At 41.6% G+C, this 17,371-nt stretch overlaps 1 protein-coding gene across 1 annotated transcript; it reads right to left on the bottom strand.

The window, feature by feature from the left end:
• Positions 1-12,308: 12,308 nt before the first annotated feature.
• LOC115178230 (oocyte zinc finger protein XlCOF19-like) lies at positions 12,309-15,310 on the bottom strand. Its single transcript, XM_029739328.1, has 2 exons — positions 14,727-15,310; positions 12,309-13,331 (listed from the first exon to the last, which is right to left on the bottom strand). The coding sequence occupies exons 1-2, from the start codon at positions 15,073-15,075 to the stop codon at positions 12,820-12,822; spliced, it is 861 nt and encodes a 286-aa protein (XP_029595188.1). The 5' UTR covers positions 15,076-15,310; the 3' UTR covers positions 12,309-12,819.
• Positions 15,311-17,371: the final 2,061 nt, after the last annotated feature.

The following is a 17,371-nucleotide window of genomic DNA, read 5'->3' as shown; positions in this document are numbered from 1 at the left end:
CAAGTGATAAAAGGATGGAATGTAACGGGTTAAATTTACTTTGTGCATCTTATCTTTGGTGTCATAAACAATCCTTGGTTCCTGTCTGTGTCTGGCCAAGAGATGAGGGAGAGGGGCCCCTCCAGAGGAACATCTGTCAGAACGCCCAGAATATGTTATTTATGTTAAGATAGACGGAGCCAGTCACATGTGAACCAATCCAATGAATCATGTTTATGTAGGTTTAGATATCAGTATATAAGGCTCTATGTAAGGAAGGCCCTTTCACAGCTCACTTCAGACCAGTACTTACGCATCTAAGTTTGACTATGACCTCTCCAGCTCGCTGACAATAAAAAGTGATTAATTTAATATTGACTTTTAGTGTCCTATATAAGAATGTCCACAACAATCCCTAGTGTGAAGCATGGTGGTGGTGCCATCATGCTGTGGGGATGTTGTTCAGCGGCAGGGACTGGGAAACTAGTCAGGATCGAGGGAAAGATGAACGGAGCAAAGTACAGAGAGAGATCCTTGATAAGGACCTCAGACTGTTCACCTTCCAACAGGACAACGACCCTAAGCACACAGCCAAGACAATGCAGGAGTGGCTTCGGGACAAGTCTCTGGATGTCCTTGACTGGCCCAGCCAGAGCCCAGACTTGAAACCGATTGAACATCGCTGGAGAGACCTGAAAATAGCTGTGCAGCGATGCTCCCCATCCAACCTGATAGAGCTTGAGAGGATCTGCAGAGGTTGAGCAGACCGCTATAATCTGGCTCTCATGGAATGTCATGTTTATAGGCTGTCCAGAGCTCTATAATAATAGATAATGTCATGTTTACAGGCTGAACAGAGCTCTATAATAATAGAAAATGAGGACTACAGTATTTCTTCAGTTAGGGCTGACCCCAATTAGTTGACTGGTCAATTGTTTGGTCATTAGGCCGTTGGTTGACCGAGATGGTTTTAGTCAAGCAGTAACACACATGTATATTTGCACCCATCTCAATGAACTAATCCATTGCGGAGGCCTAGACTAAAAGCAAATGTATGTTTGATCCGAAAATGTGGTTGGTGGCTCCATATGGAGGGTGTGACGCAATTATGGAGCCTCCGGAGGCATGCAGAGGCCAAATCAAGCTCTGTACCGCATCGCCATGGCTCTGTATAGCTCTGCATTGACATGATTGGTTGACGGTATAAACACAAACTCACTTCCTTCACAACAGCTCAGCACTGCTCCGCGAAGCAAAGAAGTATGAATGCCCTGACTTCTGCTGAGGTCGTATCACCGTAAAACTGCATGGTCAATACAGACGTTGGATTGACCATTGTCGTGGACGAATCAGAATTAATTGGGTAACATAGATAATTAAGATGTTTTATTAGTATAATATGCTTATTTGAGGTACTTGTCATTAGAAAGTGTCCATTGGACTCTGGTGTCTTTTCAGTTGCACGTCTACCTTAGCTGGGGCTCAGACACTTGGGGCCCAGAGAGGGGAGAGATCAGATTTGTCATCATGGGAATGTGTCTTTACTTATTCTTAAACCATGTGAAGGGATGGCGTGATTAATGGGGAACCAATGACTTGTCTCCACAATGTCTGTGAGCAAGTCACTCCCTCCTTTTCTTTATTGTGTGGAGGATTATGGCAGTAAATGGACCCTTGTATGTCCTCTCTTAGATCTCACACTTATCCTGTGATAATATATGGCCTAGAGGCTCACTCCCTCCAGTGAGCCTGTCCAGGAGTAGGGTCAGGAGGGGGTTTGCTTGAGATGGGAGTATCTAGAGTTGACAATTGATATATGCCATTGGATGAAATTGTGTTTTTGTTCTATACCGTACCAGGGAGGGACGGTTCTAAGGAGACCAGATACTGGGCTATTCAATGAACCAGGTTGACATAGCAGTTACTGTCTGCTGTGTTTTATGGATATCTGTCATACAAAACTTAACCTTTGTGAACTGTTACTAAGCATCTGTGGTTTGTCAATGTACGTTGAAGGGGGTGTATCGTTGCTATAAAAGATCTCTGTAGCCATTCTGTAATCACCTCATTCAATGGTTCATTCGAGAGAGTGCATTATTGGGGGTCAAGTACTTTTGCAAAAGTATCTTAAGTATTAAAGATGTAGTTTAACTCGGACTGGTGTGTTTGTAACTCTTCTTATTTGGTAATGCAGAAATTAGCCACCACACCATGCGCCCAGACACACGATGCACTTCTCTCTCCAGAACACACTCTCTCCTGCCAATTTGTGCACATTGTTTCATAACTTCATTCTGTGAATAGTTTGCGTTTTAGTGCCTATCAATTCCCCATTACAAGTACCACCAGTAGAACATGTGCTGTTAATTCCTATCATTTCTAATCTACAAAATGTGTTACTTTGGTTACAGTAATGTTTGAGAATGCATTCAATATTATTATTCCAGTCTTCCCGTTATCATTGTCAGACATTGTTTGCACGACCTATGAAACAGTTGTGAGAAACAAGTTTTGGTTTATTTCATTTAATTTATGAGTTTTGGCAATTTAGTCATTGTCTTTTGTTTGGAGCGCTCCTGTCAATGTTGAGTAAGGATGCGCATGCATAAAAGTAGGCCTATAGGCTACCTGGTAGAGGTCGACCGATTATGATTTTTAATGCCGATACCAATACCGATTATTGGAGGGCCCCAAAAAAAACCCGCTGCCGATTATTTGTGGGACCCAAACAATTCGTGCCGATTAGTTGGCCGATTATATATATATATATATATATATATATATATATATATTTCTAATAATGACAATGACAACAATACTGAATGAACACTTTTATTTAAACTGAATATAATAGATAAATAAAAACTATTTAGTCTCAAATAAATAATGAAACATGTTCAATTTGGTTTAAATAATGCAACAACAGTGTTGGAGAAGAAAGTAAAAGTGCAATATGTGCCATGTAAAAAAGCTAACGTTTAAATTCCTTGCTCAGAACATGAGAACATATGAAAGCTGGTGGTTCAATATTCCCAGTTCTTCAATATTCCCAGTTAAGAAGTTTTAGGTTGTAGTTATTATAGGAATTATGATGCGTTGACTATTTATCTCTACACCATTTGTATTTCATATACCGTTGACTATTGGATGTTCTAATAGGCACTTATCTCGGGAGTTGATAGGCTTGAAGTCATAAACAGTGCTGTGCTTCAAGCATTGCTTAGAGCTGCTGGCAAAATACAGTAAAGTGTTGTTTGAATGAATGCTTACGAGCCTGCTGCTGCCTACCACCGCTCAGTCAGACTGCTCTATCAAATCATAGACTTATAATATAATAAACACAGAAATACGAGCCTTTGGTCATTAATATGGTCAAATCCGGAAACTATCATCTCGAAAACAAAACGTTTATTCTTTCAGTGAAATACGGAACCGTTCCGTATTTTATCTAACGGGTGGCATCCCTAAGTCTAAATATTGCTGTTACATTGCACAACCTTCAATGTTATGTCATAATTATGTAAAATTCTGGCAAATTAATTACGGTCTTTGTTAGGAAGAAATGGTCTTCACACAGTTCGCAACGAGCCAGGCGACCCAAACTGCTGCATATACCCTGACTCTGCTTGCACTGAACGCAAGAGAAGTGACACAATTTCCCTAGTTAATATTGCCTGCAAACATTAATTTCTTTTAACTAAATATGCAGGTTTAAAAACATATACTTCTGTGTATTGATTTTTAGAAAGGCATTGATGTTCATGGTTAGGTACATTTGTGAAATTGTGCTTGTGCTTTTTCGTGAATGCGCTTTTGTTAAATCATCACCCTTTTGGTGTTGAAGTAGGCTGTGATTTAATGATAAATTAACAGGCACGGCATTGATTATATATGCAACGCAGGACAAGCTAGTTAACCTAGTAATATCATCAATCATGTGTAGTTAACTAGTGATTATGTTAAGATTGATTGTTTTTTATAAGTTTAATGCTAGCTAGCAACTTACCTTGGCTCCTTGCAGCCACAAGGTCCTTTTGATGCTGCACTCGCGTAACAGGTGGTCAGCCTGCTACGCAGTTTCCTCGTGGATTGCAATGTAATCGGCCATAATCGGCGTCCAAAAAGGCTGATTACCGATTGTTTTGAAAAGTGGAAATCAGCCATGCCGATTAATCGGTCGACCTCTACTACCTGGCTTGAGCGAAAATGTAGGCATATAAATGTGCCCATTTGGGGATCTGATAGTATTTCTGATTGTCTTAACTCACCACCACTAATAACCTGTGGAGCTTCTCAAAGTAATGTTTTCTTCACCTCAAACAACAAGCAAACAAAGTCTGTTTTTACATCCATTGAGAATTACAATAGTTCCTCAATGTATTTGAAAAATCTTTCCAGCTCTTTCCCTTTCGATAATCACATAGCGTGAAAGGGAAAATGTAATGCTCTGATCCAGCAGAAACGTCATAAAATAGGCCTACCTGATTACTTCTTATCAGTGCTTGACTTGGACTGAAATAGGTTCCTGGTACTCATTTTGGGTGCTGGTACTATTTATATTTAGGTGCAGGAGCTCCACAATGCTTTAGAGATAATATTCTATAAGAGGAACAGGAGATCAAGCAGTAGAACATTTGAGGTGCCGGCACGCAGCTCCAATGAGCTCCTGTCCAAGTCAAGCACTGCTTCTTATCCCTTATGCAAATAGCTTACAGCTGTGTCTGTCCTGAGCTCACTGGCACTGGACACTCTGAGGGCCTCAGAATCTTTTATTCAATGTTGTAAGTTTGCTAGAGCAAACTTCCAGAGAGACCCAAGTTAATAGTTTAAACAATGTTTCAAGATCGTTGCAGACAGGCCATGTGTAGCCAATGTGATTTATAGGATATTTTATTTTTAATCAGGATTTGTTCTACCTGCAGGCTACAATGTTTTTATTTGTTGGCTTTATATAAGCTATTTTAGTTACTTTTAGGTTGATTATTTTCATTTAGATTTGGATATAATTTTGATTAATCACGTGACAATGATTTAGAGACATGAACACGTTATTATAAATTAAATGAGACTGTTCCACGAAACTGTGCATATGAAAAACCATAATTGGCACGCAGATCGGTAGAAATGGTAAGATAAATTGCCATTTCTCATTCAATGAGAAAGGTTGCCAACTCTAAGTGTATTACCGGCAACTTTAGGAGTAATGGCAGAATCTGTGAAAGCCAGCAGAAAGAGGGAGGAGAAAAGTTGGGTCAGGTTATCTAGATCTCAGGCGGCTTCTTGAGGCATTTGTCTTAATGCATCAAACCGTAAGCTTAAAGCATCAGACAAGCTCACATACATTGGGTGTGTCTATATATTTACAAATTTCGACCAATCAATTGGACTTTCAGGCGACCAAGATTTTTTGTTGTTGGTCGGAGACAGTCCTAATTTCAGTCAATGTCATTGGATGCATTTGATCCATTGTTAATAAACGCTTTGGTGATGGCCCTACTCTGGACGGTACACAGATCTTACAGTGTAGTTGAACAATTCCTACAGTACTGAACAACATATTCAAGTGTTGAACTTCAGTAGAATGCCCCATTTAAAACCACACATTGTTCAACAACTGCAGAGTTTGTGTCACTGATAGATAGTACTCACGGGTGTTAATCAGATCTCCAACCTCCTCTTCCTCCTCCAATGTGACAGTAATCTCCCCCTCCTTCACCTCAAAAACGTCTTCCTCTCCTTTCACTGTGATAGTCATCTCCTCCCCTTCCTCTTTCACGCCCATCACAGCATCGTCATTTTTATCTTCCTCCTCTTCCTTCACAGTAACATCCTCCTCCTCTTTCACAAAAACGTCTTCTTCTTTCACCGTAACAGCCTCAACAGCCTCATCTTCCTTCTCTTTCTCTGTCCAGCAGACCTCTTCTTCTTCAACAGGGGGGGAGTAGCTTAGTGAGCTCATGGTCAGGGTTGTTAGCGAGGTAACGTTAGCTAAATATCATTAGCGACTAGGCTACTGCTAACTTAACCAGACAGCTTGTTGACTAATAAAAATGTAAATATGAAAATTAAGGGGTAACTAGTGGATACGACATACATGTATTTTTAACTCCCCGAAACGGTCTAAAAAACCGTCAATGTTCCGGTTGTATGTTGGCTAGCAAGCTACCTAACAGTTAGCTGGTTGGATCAGTAGCCGTGTTGTTCTTGTTGAAGAAGCGTCCCGTCCACTAGAATAGAAGTCACACTCGCAACAGCGCATGAAAGACGCATATCGCCATCTGTTGATTGGAGTTGGTAAAGCAGTAGAGGAAAATGTTTATTTTTCATTTAATTCATTAAAGAATAATATTACGTAAAGAAGTACAAAGGAAAACATGTGTTGATTGATTAGTTCCAAAAAATAATTATGAGTGAGAAGTTAGATCACCTACAATGTCTTATTCATTTTTACTCAGATAAACATATGTTACATGATCCTTTTTACAATCAGCACATATATTCTCTGAAATGGTGGAATAATACTGATGGAACATTCATGAGGTAGTGACTGTTTTTAATGTCAACAGCTTTGATGACTAGTACTGTCGTGGCTAAAGGTTCCTAGATAAAAAAATAAAAATAAAGTAAAAGCCAAAGAAATTCTAATCAAATTGTATTGGTCACATACACATGTTTAGCAGATGTTATTACGAGTGTAGCGAAAATGCTTGTGCAACTAGTTCCGACAGTGCAGCAATATCTAACAAGTAATATCTAACAATTCCACAAGAACTACCCAATATACCCAAATCTAAGTAAAGGAATATATAAACTTCCTTTACCTAACCAGGCAAGTCAGTTGAGAACAAATTCTTATTTTCAATGATGACCAAGGAACAGTGGGTTAACTGCCTTGTTCAGGGGCAGAAAGACAGATTTTTACCTTGGCAGCTCGGGGATTCGATCTTGCAACCTTTCGGTTACTAGTCCAACGCTCTAACCACTAGGCTACCTGCCGTCCATAAATATATGGATGAGCAATGACAGAGCGGCATAGGCAAGATGCAATAGATGGTATAAAATACTGTATATACATATGAAATGAGTAATGCAAGATATGTAAACATTATTAAAGTGGTATTATTTAAAGTGACATTTACAAATAGTGGTGCCAAATACAGGCTTAGTGCCAATGCTTTTCCATTGATGAGATAAGAGGTTACTGTTGGGGTCAAATTATATGTTTTACTTACAGAATGAACCCAACAAGCACATTCGGTTCCTTGGAAGTTGTGGGAACATGTGTTTTTGGTTTCCCATCGGGAACGAAGCAATACATTTCCTGACCGGCCAGACAGAGAGCGATGCTTACCTAGCTGGCTATCCAACACTGGAACTCTTCCAAGGCAAGGTAAGCTTTTGGTTTTATACATTTATTGCAGCTGGTGTAACTGCTAAACTGCTTGTAGTGGGTTTACTAACACGTTAGTTCTAGTAGCTACGTTGACTTGACGTTAGCTAATATGGTGATAACGATGTAGACCGTGTGTAGCGGTTAGCTGCTATCCCAGCGGGCACACAAAGTCTTATTCTGGGTATATTCTGGTCACGACATCATCTTCTTTTATAAGTCTTTATTATGACCAAAAAAATACGCATTTTGCCTAACATCTTCCCAAATGACTCAAACCAGACGTCAGCTCTCATGGCATTCGTTATTTAAAACAAATCTTAAAATAGTGAATTTTCTTTGGCACATGCACAGATAAGACTCTACCTGTGTAGAGCACATGGCCTTTTGCCCTGCCTGTCTCTAAAGTGTCCTTTTGGGTGGTGGCATAATTTCACCCACGAATTGTTTTCTGTATACATTTTTTAGTCGTTGTTCTGAATCCATTGCTTGCAAGTCTTCATTAAATTCTCATCTATACTTCAGAACCGAAAAGTTGCGCCGCGCGTCTTGATTATCAGTCAATATCCAAATCGTTAGCACTGGGACGCAAAGGCTAGCGCCATTATCCAGATTAGTGACCAGAAAGAACTTGTTTCATTTCCTTGAGCTTTTTTGTCTGACAAAAACAGAGTAGGCCTACGTTCATCATTCAATATAGCATAGAGTTCAGTATTAAATACAGTTTTACTACTGACTCATGATTGCTAGGACAAGAGGCTACCCAAGAAGTGAATGGATCATTGTCATATTTCAGATATACCTAGTTTGGGTGGCTACTGGCTGTGTGTCTAAAGATAAACAGCTGTAACATCGCACTGACTTCAATATTATGGGATGAAGATGTAACGTATGCTGGTGAATTTATTAAGATATGTGTGAGGAAGAAAATGGCTTCCCCGGCTGACAACGAGCAGGCAGGCTGTCCTCCAACGTGATGGCAGCGGTGCAGAAAGAACATCCTTTCCAACTGATCTTGCAGCCTCTGCTACAAGTAGGTCATATGATTCTGCTCTGGACTCCAGAGATGTGACATGATATATCCCTTGTTGATTCTGCTCTGGACTCCAGATATGTGACATGATATATCCCTTGTTGATTCTGCTCTGGACTGCAGAGATGTGACATGATATATCCCTTGTTGATTCTGCTCTGCAGAGATGTGACATGATATATCCCTAGTTGATGTAGCTTGCTCTGGACTGCAGAGATGCGACATGATATATCCCTTGTTGATTCTGCTCTGGACTGCAGAGATGTGACATGATATATCCCTAGTTGATGTAGCTTGCTCTGGACTGCAGAGATGCAACATGATATATCCTTTGTTGATTCTGCACTGGACTGCAGAGATGTGACATGATATATCCCTTGTTGATTCTGCTCTGGACTGCAGAGATGCAACATGATATATCCCTTGTTGATTCTGCTCTGGACTGCAGAGATGCAACATGATATATCCTTTGTTGATTCTGCACTGGACTGCAGAGATGTGACATGATATATCCCTTGTTGATTCTGCTCTGGACTGCAGAGATGTGACATGATATATCCCTAGTTGATGTAGCTTGCTCTGGACTCCAGAGATGTGACATGATATATCCCTACTTGATATTGGCTGCTAACATGAACGAAGTTCAGCTCCAAAGGCAGGTGTAAAATGCAGTTTATTTCCGTAGCCTATCTTACTATGGCTGTAATGACAGACAACATTTGGAGTTGGGTTGGATATAGTCATGGTAGGATACAGACAATCTTATAATTTAACTGGAATTGTGTTGGTCATTGTTACTAAGTGCAGCATTTATTCCAGTTCAAATAGTTAACAAAATCTTTAGTCAACAGATTGTAAGATTGTGCTGCTTTCCCCTTTTATTGTAATAATATCTCAACCAGTCTGCGACCACAGTTACGGGAAAAGGGACCTCGGGCTGGTCCTAAAGTATGCTCCAGACAGACCACAGTTACAGGAAAAGGGACCTCGGGCTGGTCCTAAAGTATGCTCCAGACAGACCACAGTTACAGGAAAAGGGACCTCGGGCTGGTCCTAAAGTATGCTCCAGACAGACCACAGTTACAGGAAAAGGGACCTCGGGCTGCTCCTAAAGTATGCTCCAGACAGACCACAGTTACAGGAAAAGGGACCTCGGACTAAAGTATGCTCCAGACAGACCACAGTTACAGGAAAAGGGACCTCAGACTGGTCCTAAAGTATGCTCCAGACAGACCACAGTTACAGGAAAAGGGACCTCGGACTAAAGTATGCTCCAGACAGACCACAGTTACAGGAAAAGGGACCTCTGACTGGTGCTAAAGTATGCTCCGGACAGACGCGATAATGGAGGACGGCCACTAATTATTTCTTGTTTGGTTGTATTCATAATATAATCTTCCCCATCACCCAGTTAATAAAATACGTTATTTGACATAGAAATTGTATTTCTTTACTAATGCGATTTTTATATACAAACTAAATGTTCAACAGTTTTAGCTAATGGGACCCGAGAATATTTTAGTTATTTTAAATATTGTGAATTAGCAGTGTAAAGTACTGTACAATATATATAGATTGATTTGCATCCATTGCTGTGGTGAGATGCTTGAGCACAGCATTACATTATTATTATTATTGGGAGGTTATAAACTGGTCATATTTTGGTTGGATAGGACCTCTAAAGTCGTCAGAAATAAGATGGCTTATTAGCAAGGTACAGGCTTATTAGCAATACCTAGGTTTAGAACCAAGGTACAGGACTATTAGCAATACCTGTACCTTCACTGTAGCCAACGTGAGTAAAACATTTAAACGTGTTAACCCTCGCAAGGTTGCAGGCCCAGACGGCATACCCGGCCGAGTCCTCAGAGCATGCGCAGACCAGCTGGCTGGTGTGTTTACAGACATATTCAATCCATCCTTATCCCAGTCTGCTGTCCCCACATGCTTCAAGAGGGCCACCATTGTTCCTGTTCCAAGAAAGCTAAGGTAACTGAGCTAAATGACTACCGCCCGTAGCACTCACTTCCGTCATCCTGAAGTGCTTTGAGAGACTAGTCAAGGACCATATCACCTCCACCCTACCTGACACCCTAGACCCACTCCAATTTGCTTACCGCCCCAATAGGTCCACAGACGATGCAATCGCCATAACACTGCACACTGCCCTAACCCATCTGGACAAGAGGAATGTAAGAATGCTGTTCATCGATAACAGCTCAGCATTTAACACCATAGTACTCTCCAAACTCATCATTAAGCTCGAGACCCTGGGTCTCGACCCTGCCCTGTGCAACTGGGTCCTGGACTTCCTGACGGGCCGCCCCCAGGTGGTGAGGGTAGGTAACAACATCTCCACCCCGCTGATCCTCAACACTGGGGCCCCACAAGTGTGCGTTCTCAGCCCTCTCCTGTACTCCCTGTTCACCCATGACTGCGTGGCCATGCACGCCTCCAACTCAATCATCAAGTTTGCAGACGACACTACAGTGGTAGGCTTGATTACCAACAACAACGAGACGGCCTACAGGGAGGAGGTGAGGGCCCTCGGAGTGTGGTGTCAGGAAAATAACATCACACTCAATGTAAACAAAACAAAGGAGATGATTGTGGACTTCAGGAAACAGCAGAGGGAGCAGCCCCCTATCTACATTGACGGGACAGTAGTGGAGAGGGTGGAGAGTTTTAAGTTCCTCGGCGTACACATCACGGACAAACTGAAATGGTCCACCCACACAGACAGCGTGGTGAAGAAGGCGCAACAGCACCACTTCAACCTCAGGAGGCTGAAGAAATTCGGCTTGTCACCAAAAACACTCACAAACTTTTACAGATGCACAATCGAGAGCATCCTGTAAGGCTGTATCACCGCCTGGTACGGCAGCTGCTCCGCCCATAACCGGAAGGCTCTCCAGAGGGTAGTGAGGTCTGCACAACGCATCACCGGGTGCAAACTACCTGCCCTCCAGGACACCTACACCACCCGATGTCACAGGAAGGCCAAAAAGATCATCAAGGACAGCAACCATCCGAGCCACTGCCTGTTCACCCTGCTATCATCCAGAAGGCGAGGTCAGTACAGGTGCATCAAAGTGGGGACTGAGAGACTGAAAAATGGCTTTTTATCTCAAGGCCATCAGACTGTTAAACAGCCATCACTAACATTGAGTGGCTGCTGCCAACATACTGACTCAACTCCAGCCACTTCAATAATGGAAAAATTGATGTAATCAATTTATCTCTAGCCACTTTATATTATATACATTTACATTTACATTTAAGTCATTTAGCAGACGCTCTTATCCAGAGCGACTTACAAATTGGTGCATTCACCTATAATATCCAGTAGAACATATGTTACATACCCTACATTACTCATCTCATATGTATATACTGTACTCTATACCATCTACTGCATCTTGCCTATGCCGTTCGGCCATCACTCATTTATATATTTTTATCTACATATTCGTATTCATTCCTTTACACTTGTGTGTACAAGGTGGTTGTTGTGGAATTGTTAGGTTATTTTACTTGTTCGATATTACTGCATGGTCGGAACTAGAAGCACAAGCATTTCGCTACACTCGCATTAACATCTGCTAACCATGTGTATGTGACAAATACATTTGATTTGATACCTATAGTTAGAACCAAGGTACTGGGTTATTAGCAGTACTTAGGGTTAGAACCAAGGTACAGGCTTATTAGCAATTGTCCACTTCCCCAATCTTCTCGTGCAAACGCAGGGAGACAAAGATGCTCCCAACCACGTAGATTTCATCCAGAAGCTGATGGCTTAAATCTTAATTTAACAGCCCATGTCTAATAGTTCATAGTACACTTTTTGCATATGCAACCACTTTTGTTCTTCAGTAATGTTCAAAAGAAGTTGCAATTCATTCATGTTCTTAGTCTCATTTAATGGACATTTTATTTAACAACATGTTTCCTAAGTCGTAGACGAATATGTTTGTTGCTACGCTGTACCACAGCGCCCGATAAAGGACGATATCCATCCGGACCTTTGCCACCGAGGAAATTTGTGTCACTGGACCTTCTCAAATAGTAGTTGAGTACCCTTGATGTCGAGAATCATTGTACCATCAAAACCGCTGTTAAATATATTTTCCATAACCAAAAATATTGTATTTTCAGCTGTTTGAAACTGGTGTACAAAACCGAAAGTAAAAGAAAGAAAAACAAAACTTCAGAACAGGAAGCAAAGAAATAGCACACATAGAACAAATACCGCTTTTTCAACTTGCTTTTGATGAGAATGTAAGATCTTTAGCTAATATTTCTATGTGAATTTGGTGGGGTCGCCCAAAAAGTTACACATTGTAGTTTTAAACAAACATATTCCATATTCAATTTGTTACATTCTGTACAATGTGACATGAACAAAAACACATTCTCAGTTGTAAGGCTTCTCTCCTGTGTGTGCTCTCTCATGTCGTTTCATGCTCCCAACCTGGGTAAAACTCTTGCCACACTGGGAGCATAGGTAGGGCTTTTCTCTTGTGTGTATCCTCTCATGTTTTTTCAGACTCTCTACCTCGGTAAATCTCTTTCCACACTGAGAGCATTGGAAAGGCTTCTCTCTTATGTGTGTTCTTTGATGAAGTTTCAGGTTTTTTAATCTGGTAAATCTCATTCCACACTGGGAGCATTGAAAAGGCTTTTCCGCTGAATGTGTTCTTTCATGATCTTTCTTGTTCCCTAACTGGGTAAAATCCTTTCCACACTGAGAGCAGTTGCAAGGCTTCTCTCCTGTGTGTGTCCTCTCATGTTCTTTCAGGTGCCCTAACCGGGTAAATCTCTTTCCATACTGGGAACAGTGGTGTGGTCTTAATTGTTTTGCCGTCTCTGGGTCTGATTCCCTTGAACGACTCTTCCCGCTGTCGAAGTGAGAGTCTGGTCTATCTTCTGCCAAAGACAAAGAGAGTACTTGGTTAAAACAGAGAGACCTGAATGAAACCTCCACATGATAATACTGTCTCCCTATGAGGTTTAATCCAGACTAGATCCCTCTTTATAAAATGGTACATTTGGATCCTGGGTGCAGATTGGTTGATAGCCGTTGGTTACTCATGATAATCGATGCGTAACGCCAGAGGCGCTTCCACATGTCTGAAAAGGGGTGTTATTCACAATACTCCGCGGGTAATGGACAGCACAACCACTGTCCCACAGCCCAGCCAGACAATTCATAACAACTCAATCTTCACTGGCAAAAAAACCATCTAGACACTATTACCACATGCTTCTATAGTCTAACATTTAGTTTGCAACAGAGGGGATTTATATAAACCTTACTACATGATCTGCCTCTCAGACCTCTGCAACATGGTTGCAATTTTATAAATAATATAATAACCATTTTACAAATGCAACAAGGCCCTCAGCCCTGTGGATCACTATGAATAACACACTCTTAATGGCTGTTTCCTGGCGCTCCTCTCCACGTCACGCTTAACCCCTCACCCGCGTCACGCTTAACCTCTCACCCGCGTCACGCTTAACCCCTCACCCACGTCACGCTTAACCCCTCACCCACGTCACGCTTAACCCCTCACCCGCGTCACGCTTAACCTCTCACCCGCGTCACGCTAAACCCCTTACCCACGTCACGCTTAACCCCTTACCCACGTCACGCTTAACCCCTTACACTCCTGGGAATTGCCCAATATGGTCAGGGCTAAATTGAAGTTTATTACAGAAGAAATATGGAATCCATAACCATGGTAGCAATTAAAAGGGAACAGTTAGGAGATTATGGGGGAAAGTATTAGACTAAGGGTGAGGACAACAATTCACCTGAGAAGACTGACTGAATGTTTCATGTGCATTTTACATTTACTGTACTTTTCTATGCATTTGATGATAACAAAATCTGAATTTGGGGTAGGTACAAGATAAAACTAAGAAATGACAGCGTTTGAGTGAGAGGTCTAACTGGTGTCTCCAAGTGGACACACACCTCTCTAACCTGGACACAGTTCCTAAGTCATTTCAATGCACTTTTATGACTCAAAAGAAGTCTTCAACTATAAGGTACTTTTTTAGTTCTCCTAGTTGTGCCATTCAGGAACTAAAGCAAGCACACTTGTAGTTGTTTTGTTAGGAACACAGCCCTGCATCCTGCCTTTACACAATTAAATAGAGGGTACAAGCTACAGAGGGTAGTGCCTACGGCCCAGGCACAACACCTACAGTACATTAAATAATTGAGTGTAGATCTGCAGTAGAATTACATTTTAAAAGCACACATTAGTTCAACAACTGCATAGTTTGTGACCCTGTTTTTAAGATAGTACTCACTGGCGTTAATCAGATATCCGTTCTGCTCTTCTTCCTCCTCCAATGTGACAGTAATCTCCCCCTCCTCCTTCACTCCGAAAACGTATTCCCCTTCCTCCAATGTGACAGTAATCTCCTCCTTCACTGAAAAAACGGTATCCTCTTTCTCTTCCTCCTTTTCTTTCACTCTGAAAACTTCTTCCTCTTCTTTCATTGAAACGTCTTCTTCTTTCACTGTAACAGCCTCATCCTCGACTTCTTGTTTAACTGTGACAGCCTCCTCTTCCCTCTCCTCTTTCACGAGAGCTTCTTTCCACGTCCAGCAGACCCCGTCTTCTTTAGCAGGGGAGGAATAGCTTAGTGAACTCATGGTCGGGGATGTTAGCTAGCCTAGTGTAATTGCTAATTTAAGCCAGCTACCTGACTAACGTAAATATGGAAATAGTAGATACGACAGACGTGTGTTTAAAACACAATGACTAATATACACCGAAAACGTCTAAAGCGCTCCAATGTTTCGCTATGTTGGCTAAAAAGCTACCGAGGTGGCTGACTAGCTAGCTGTTTTTGTTATTGAAGAAGCGTCCTGTCCACTAGATTATACGTCACTCTTGTAGCGTCACTTGAAAAACTCACATTGCAATCTGCTGACTAGAGTGCGTAGCGCAGTTGGGAAAACGTTTATTCCAGACAATTAGCGTATTCTTCATATATTTCATGGAAACGTACAAATCTTTCTGATTGAGAGGGGGTCAAATACTTATTTCCCTCATTAAAATGCAAATCGATTTATAACATTTTTGACATGTGTTTTTCTGGATTTTTTTGTTGTTATTCTTTCTCTCACTGTTCAAATAAACCTACCATTAAAATGATAGACTGATCATTTCTTTGTCAGTGGGCAAACGTACAAAATCAGCAGGGGATCAAATACTCTCCCCCCCCCTCACTGTATCAACACCTACCCAACCTCCAGGCATGTTCATATCAACACCACCTACCCAACCTCCAGGCATGTTCACATCAACACCACCTACCCAACCTCCAGGCATGTTCACATTCAACACCTCCTACCCAACCTCCAGGCATGTTCATATCAACACCACCTACCCAACCTCCAGGCATGTTCACATCAACACCACCTACCCAACCTCCAGGCATGTTCACATCAACACCTCCTACCCAACCTCCAGGCATGTTCATATTAAGAAAAAAAAAGAAAAAAAAAGATAAGGAAATAGTAACACAATATAAAAGGAATAACGAGGCTATATACAAGGAGTACCGGGTCAACGTGCTGAGGTACCAGGTAGTAACGAGGCTATATACAAGGAGTACCGGTACCAGGTCAATGTGCTGAGGTACCAGGTAGTAACGAGGCTATATACAAGGAGTACCGGTACCAGGTCAATGTGCTGAGGTACCAGGTAGTAACGAGGCTATATACAAGGAGTACCGGTACCAGGTCAATGTGCTGAGGTACCAGGTAGTAACGAGGCTATATACAAGGAGTACTGATACCGGGTCAATGTGCTGAGGTACCAGGTAGTTGAGGTGATTGAAGTAATATGTACAGTAACAGTCAAAAGTTTGTACACACCTTCTCATTCAAGGGTTTTTCTTTATTTTGTACTATTTTCTACATTGTAGAATAATTGTGAAGAAATCAACACTATAAAATAACACATATGGAATCATGTAGTAACCAAAAAGTGTTAAACAAATCCAAATATATTTTAGATTTTTCCAAGTAGCCACCCTTTGTCTTGATGACAGCTTTGCAAACTCTTTGCATTCTCTCAACCAGCTTCACCTGGAATGCTTTTTCACCTGGAATGCTTTTTCAAATTCCAGGTGAATACATAAAATATTCAATGTATTTTTTTTTAGATAAAAATGTTGCATTAATCAAATCCTTTTTTCAATCACCAACTGAGTTCTCTGACATGGTGGAATAATACTAATGTAAACATTCATGTGGTGGTGAATGTTTTTCATGTCAACATCTTATCAATGTCATCAGAACAACATCATCACATTTGTATACTCCTTTAACTTGATGACTAGTACACAAATGAACTTAATGACAAAATTCAAGAGGTTTCAAGGTTAGAATCCAAGGTCCCATGGGGCTCAGTTGGTAGATCGTGGTGCTTGCAACGCCCAGGATGTGGGTTTGATTCCCACGGGGGACCAGTACAAAAATGTATGCACTCAGTATTGTAAGTCGATCTAGATACCGCCCCACTAGATCCACAGACAATGCAATCGCCATCACACTGCCTTATCCCATCTGGAAAAGAGGAATACCTATGTCAGAATGCTGTTCATTGACTATAGCTCAGCATTCAACACCATAGTACCCTCCAAGCTCATCACTAAGCTCGAGGTCCTGGGTCTGAACCCCGCCCTGTGCAACTGGTCCTGGACTTCCTGACAGGCCGCCCCCAGGTGGTGAAGAAACAACACCACCGCTGATCCTCAACACAGGGGCCCCACAAGGGTGTCTGCTCAGCCACCTCCTGTACTCCCTGTTCACCCATGACTGCGTGGCCATGCACGCCTCCAACTCAAATCATCAAGTTTGCAGACGACACAACAGTAGTAGGCTTGATTACCAACAATGACAAGACAGCCTTCAGGGAAGAAATGAGGGCCCTGGCAGA

The sequence above is a fragment of the Salmo trutta genome, chromosome 38 (assembly GCF_901001165.1).
Source record: "Salmo trutta chromosome 38, fSalTru1.1, whole genome shotgun sequence".
Lineage (NCBI taxonomy): Eukaryota > Metazoa > Chordata > Actinopteri > Salmoniformes > Salmonidae > Salmo > Salmo trutta.
This window is presented reverse-complemented; position numbering and strand designations above follow the sequence as displayed.

Bases quoted from the DNA above. Each gene is read 5' to 3' on its own strand.
- LOC115178230 (XM_029739328.1), bottom strand. From the start codon at position 15,075: ATGAGTTCACTAAGCTATTCCTCCCCTGCTAAAGAAGACGGGGTCTGC. The intron at 13,332-14,726 runs GTGAGTACTATC...TGTCTTTGGCAG, and splicing joins CGGATATCTGATTAACGCCA to AAGATAGACCAGACTCTCAC.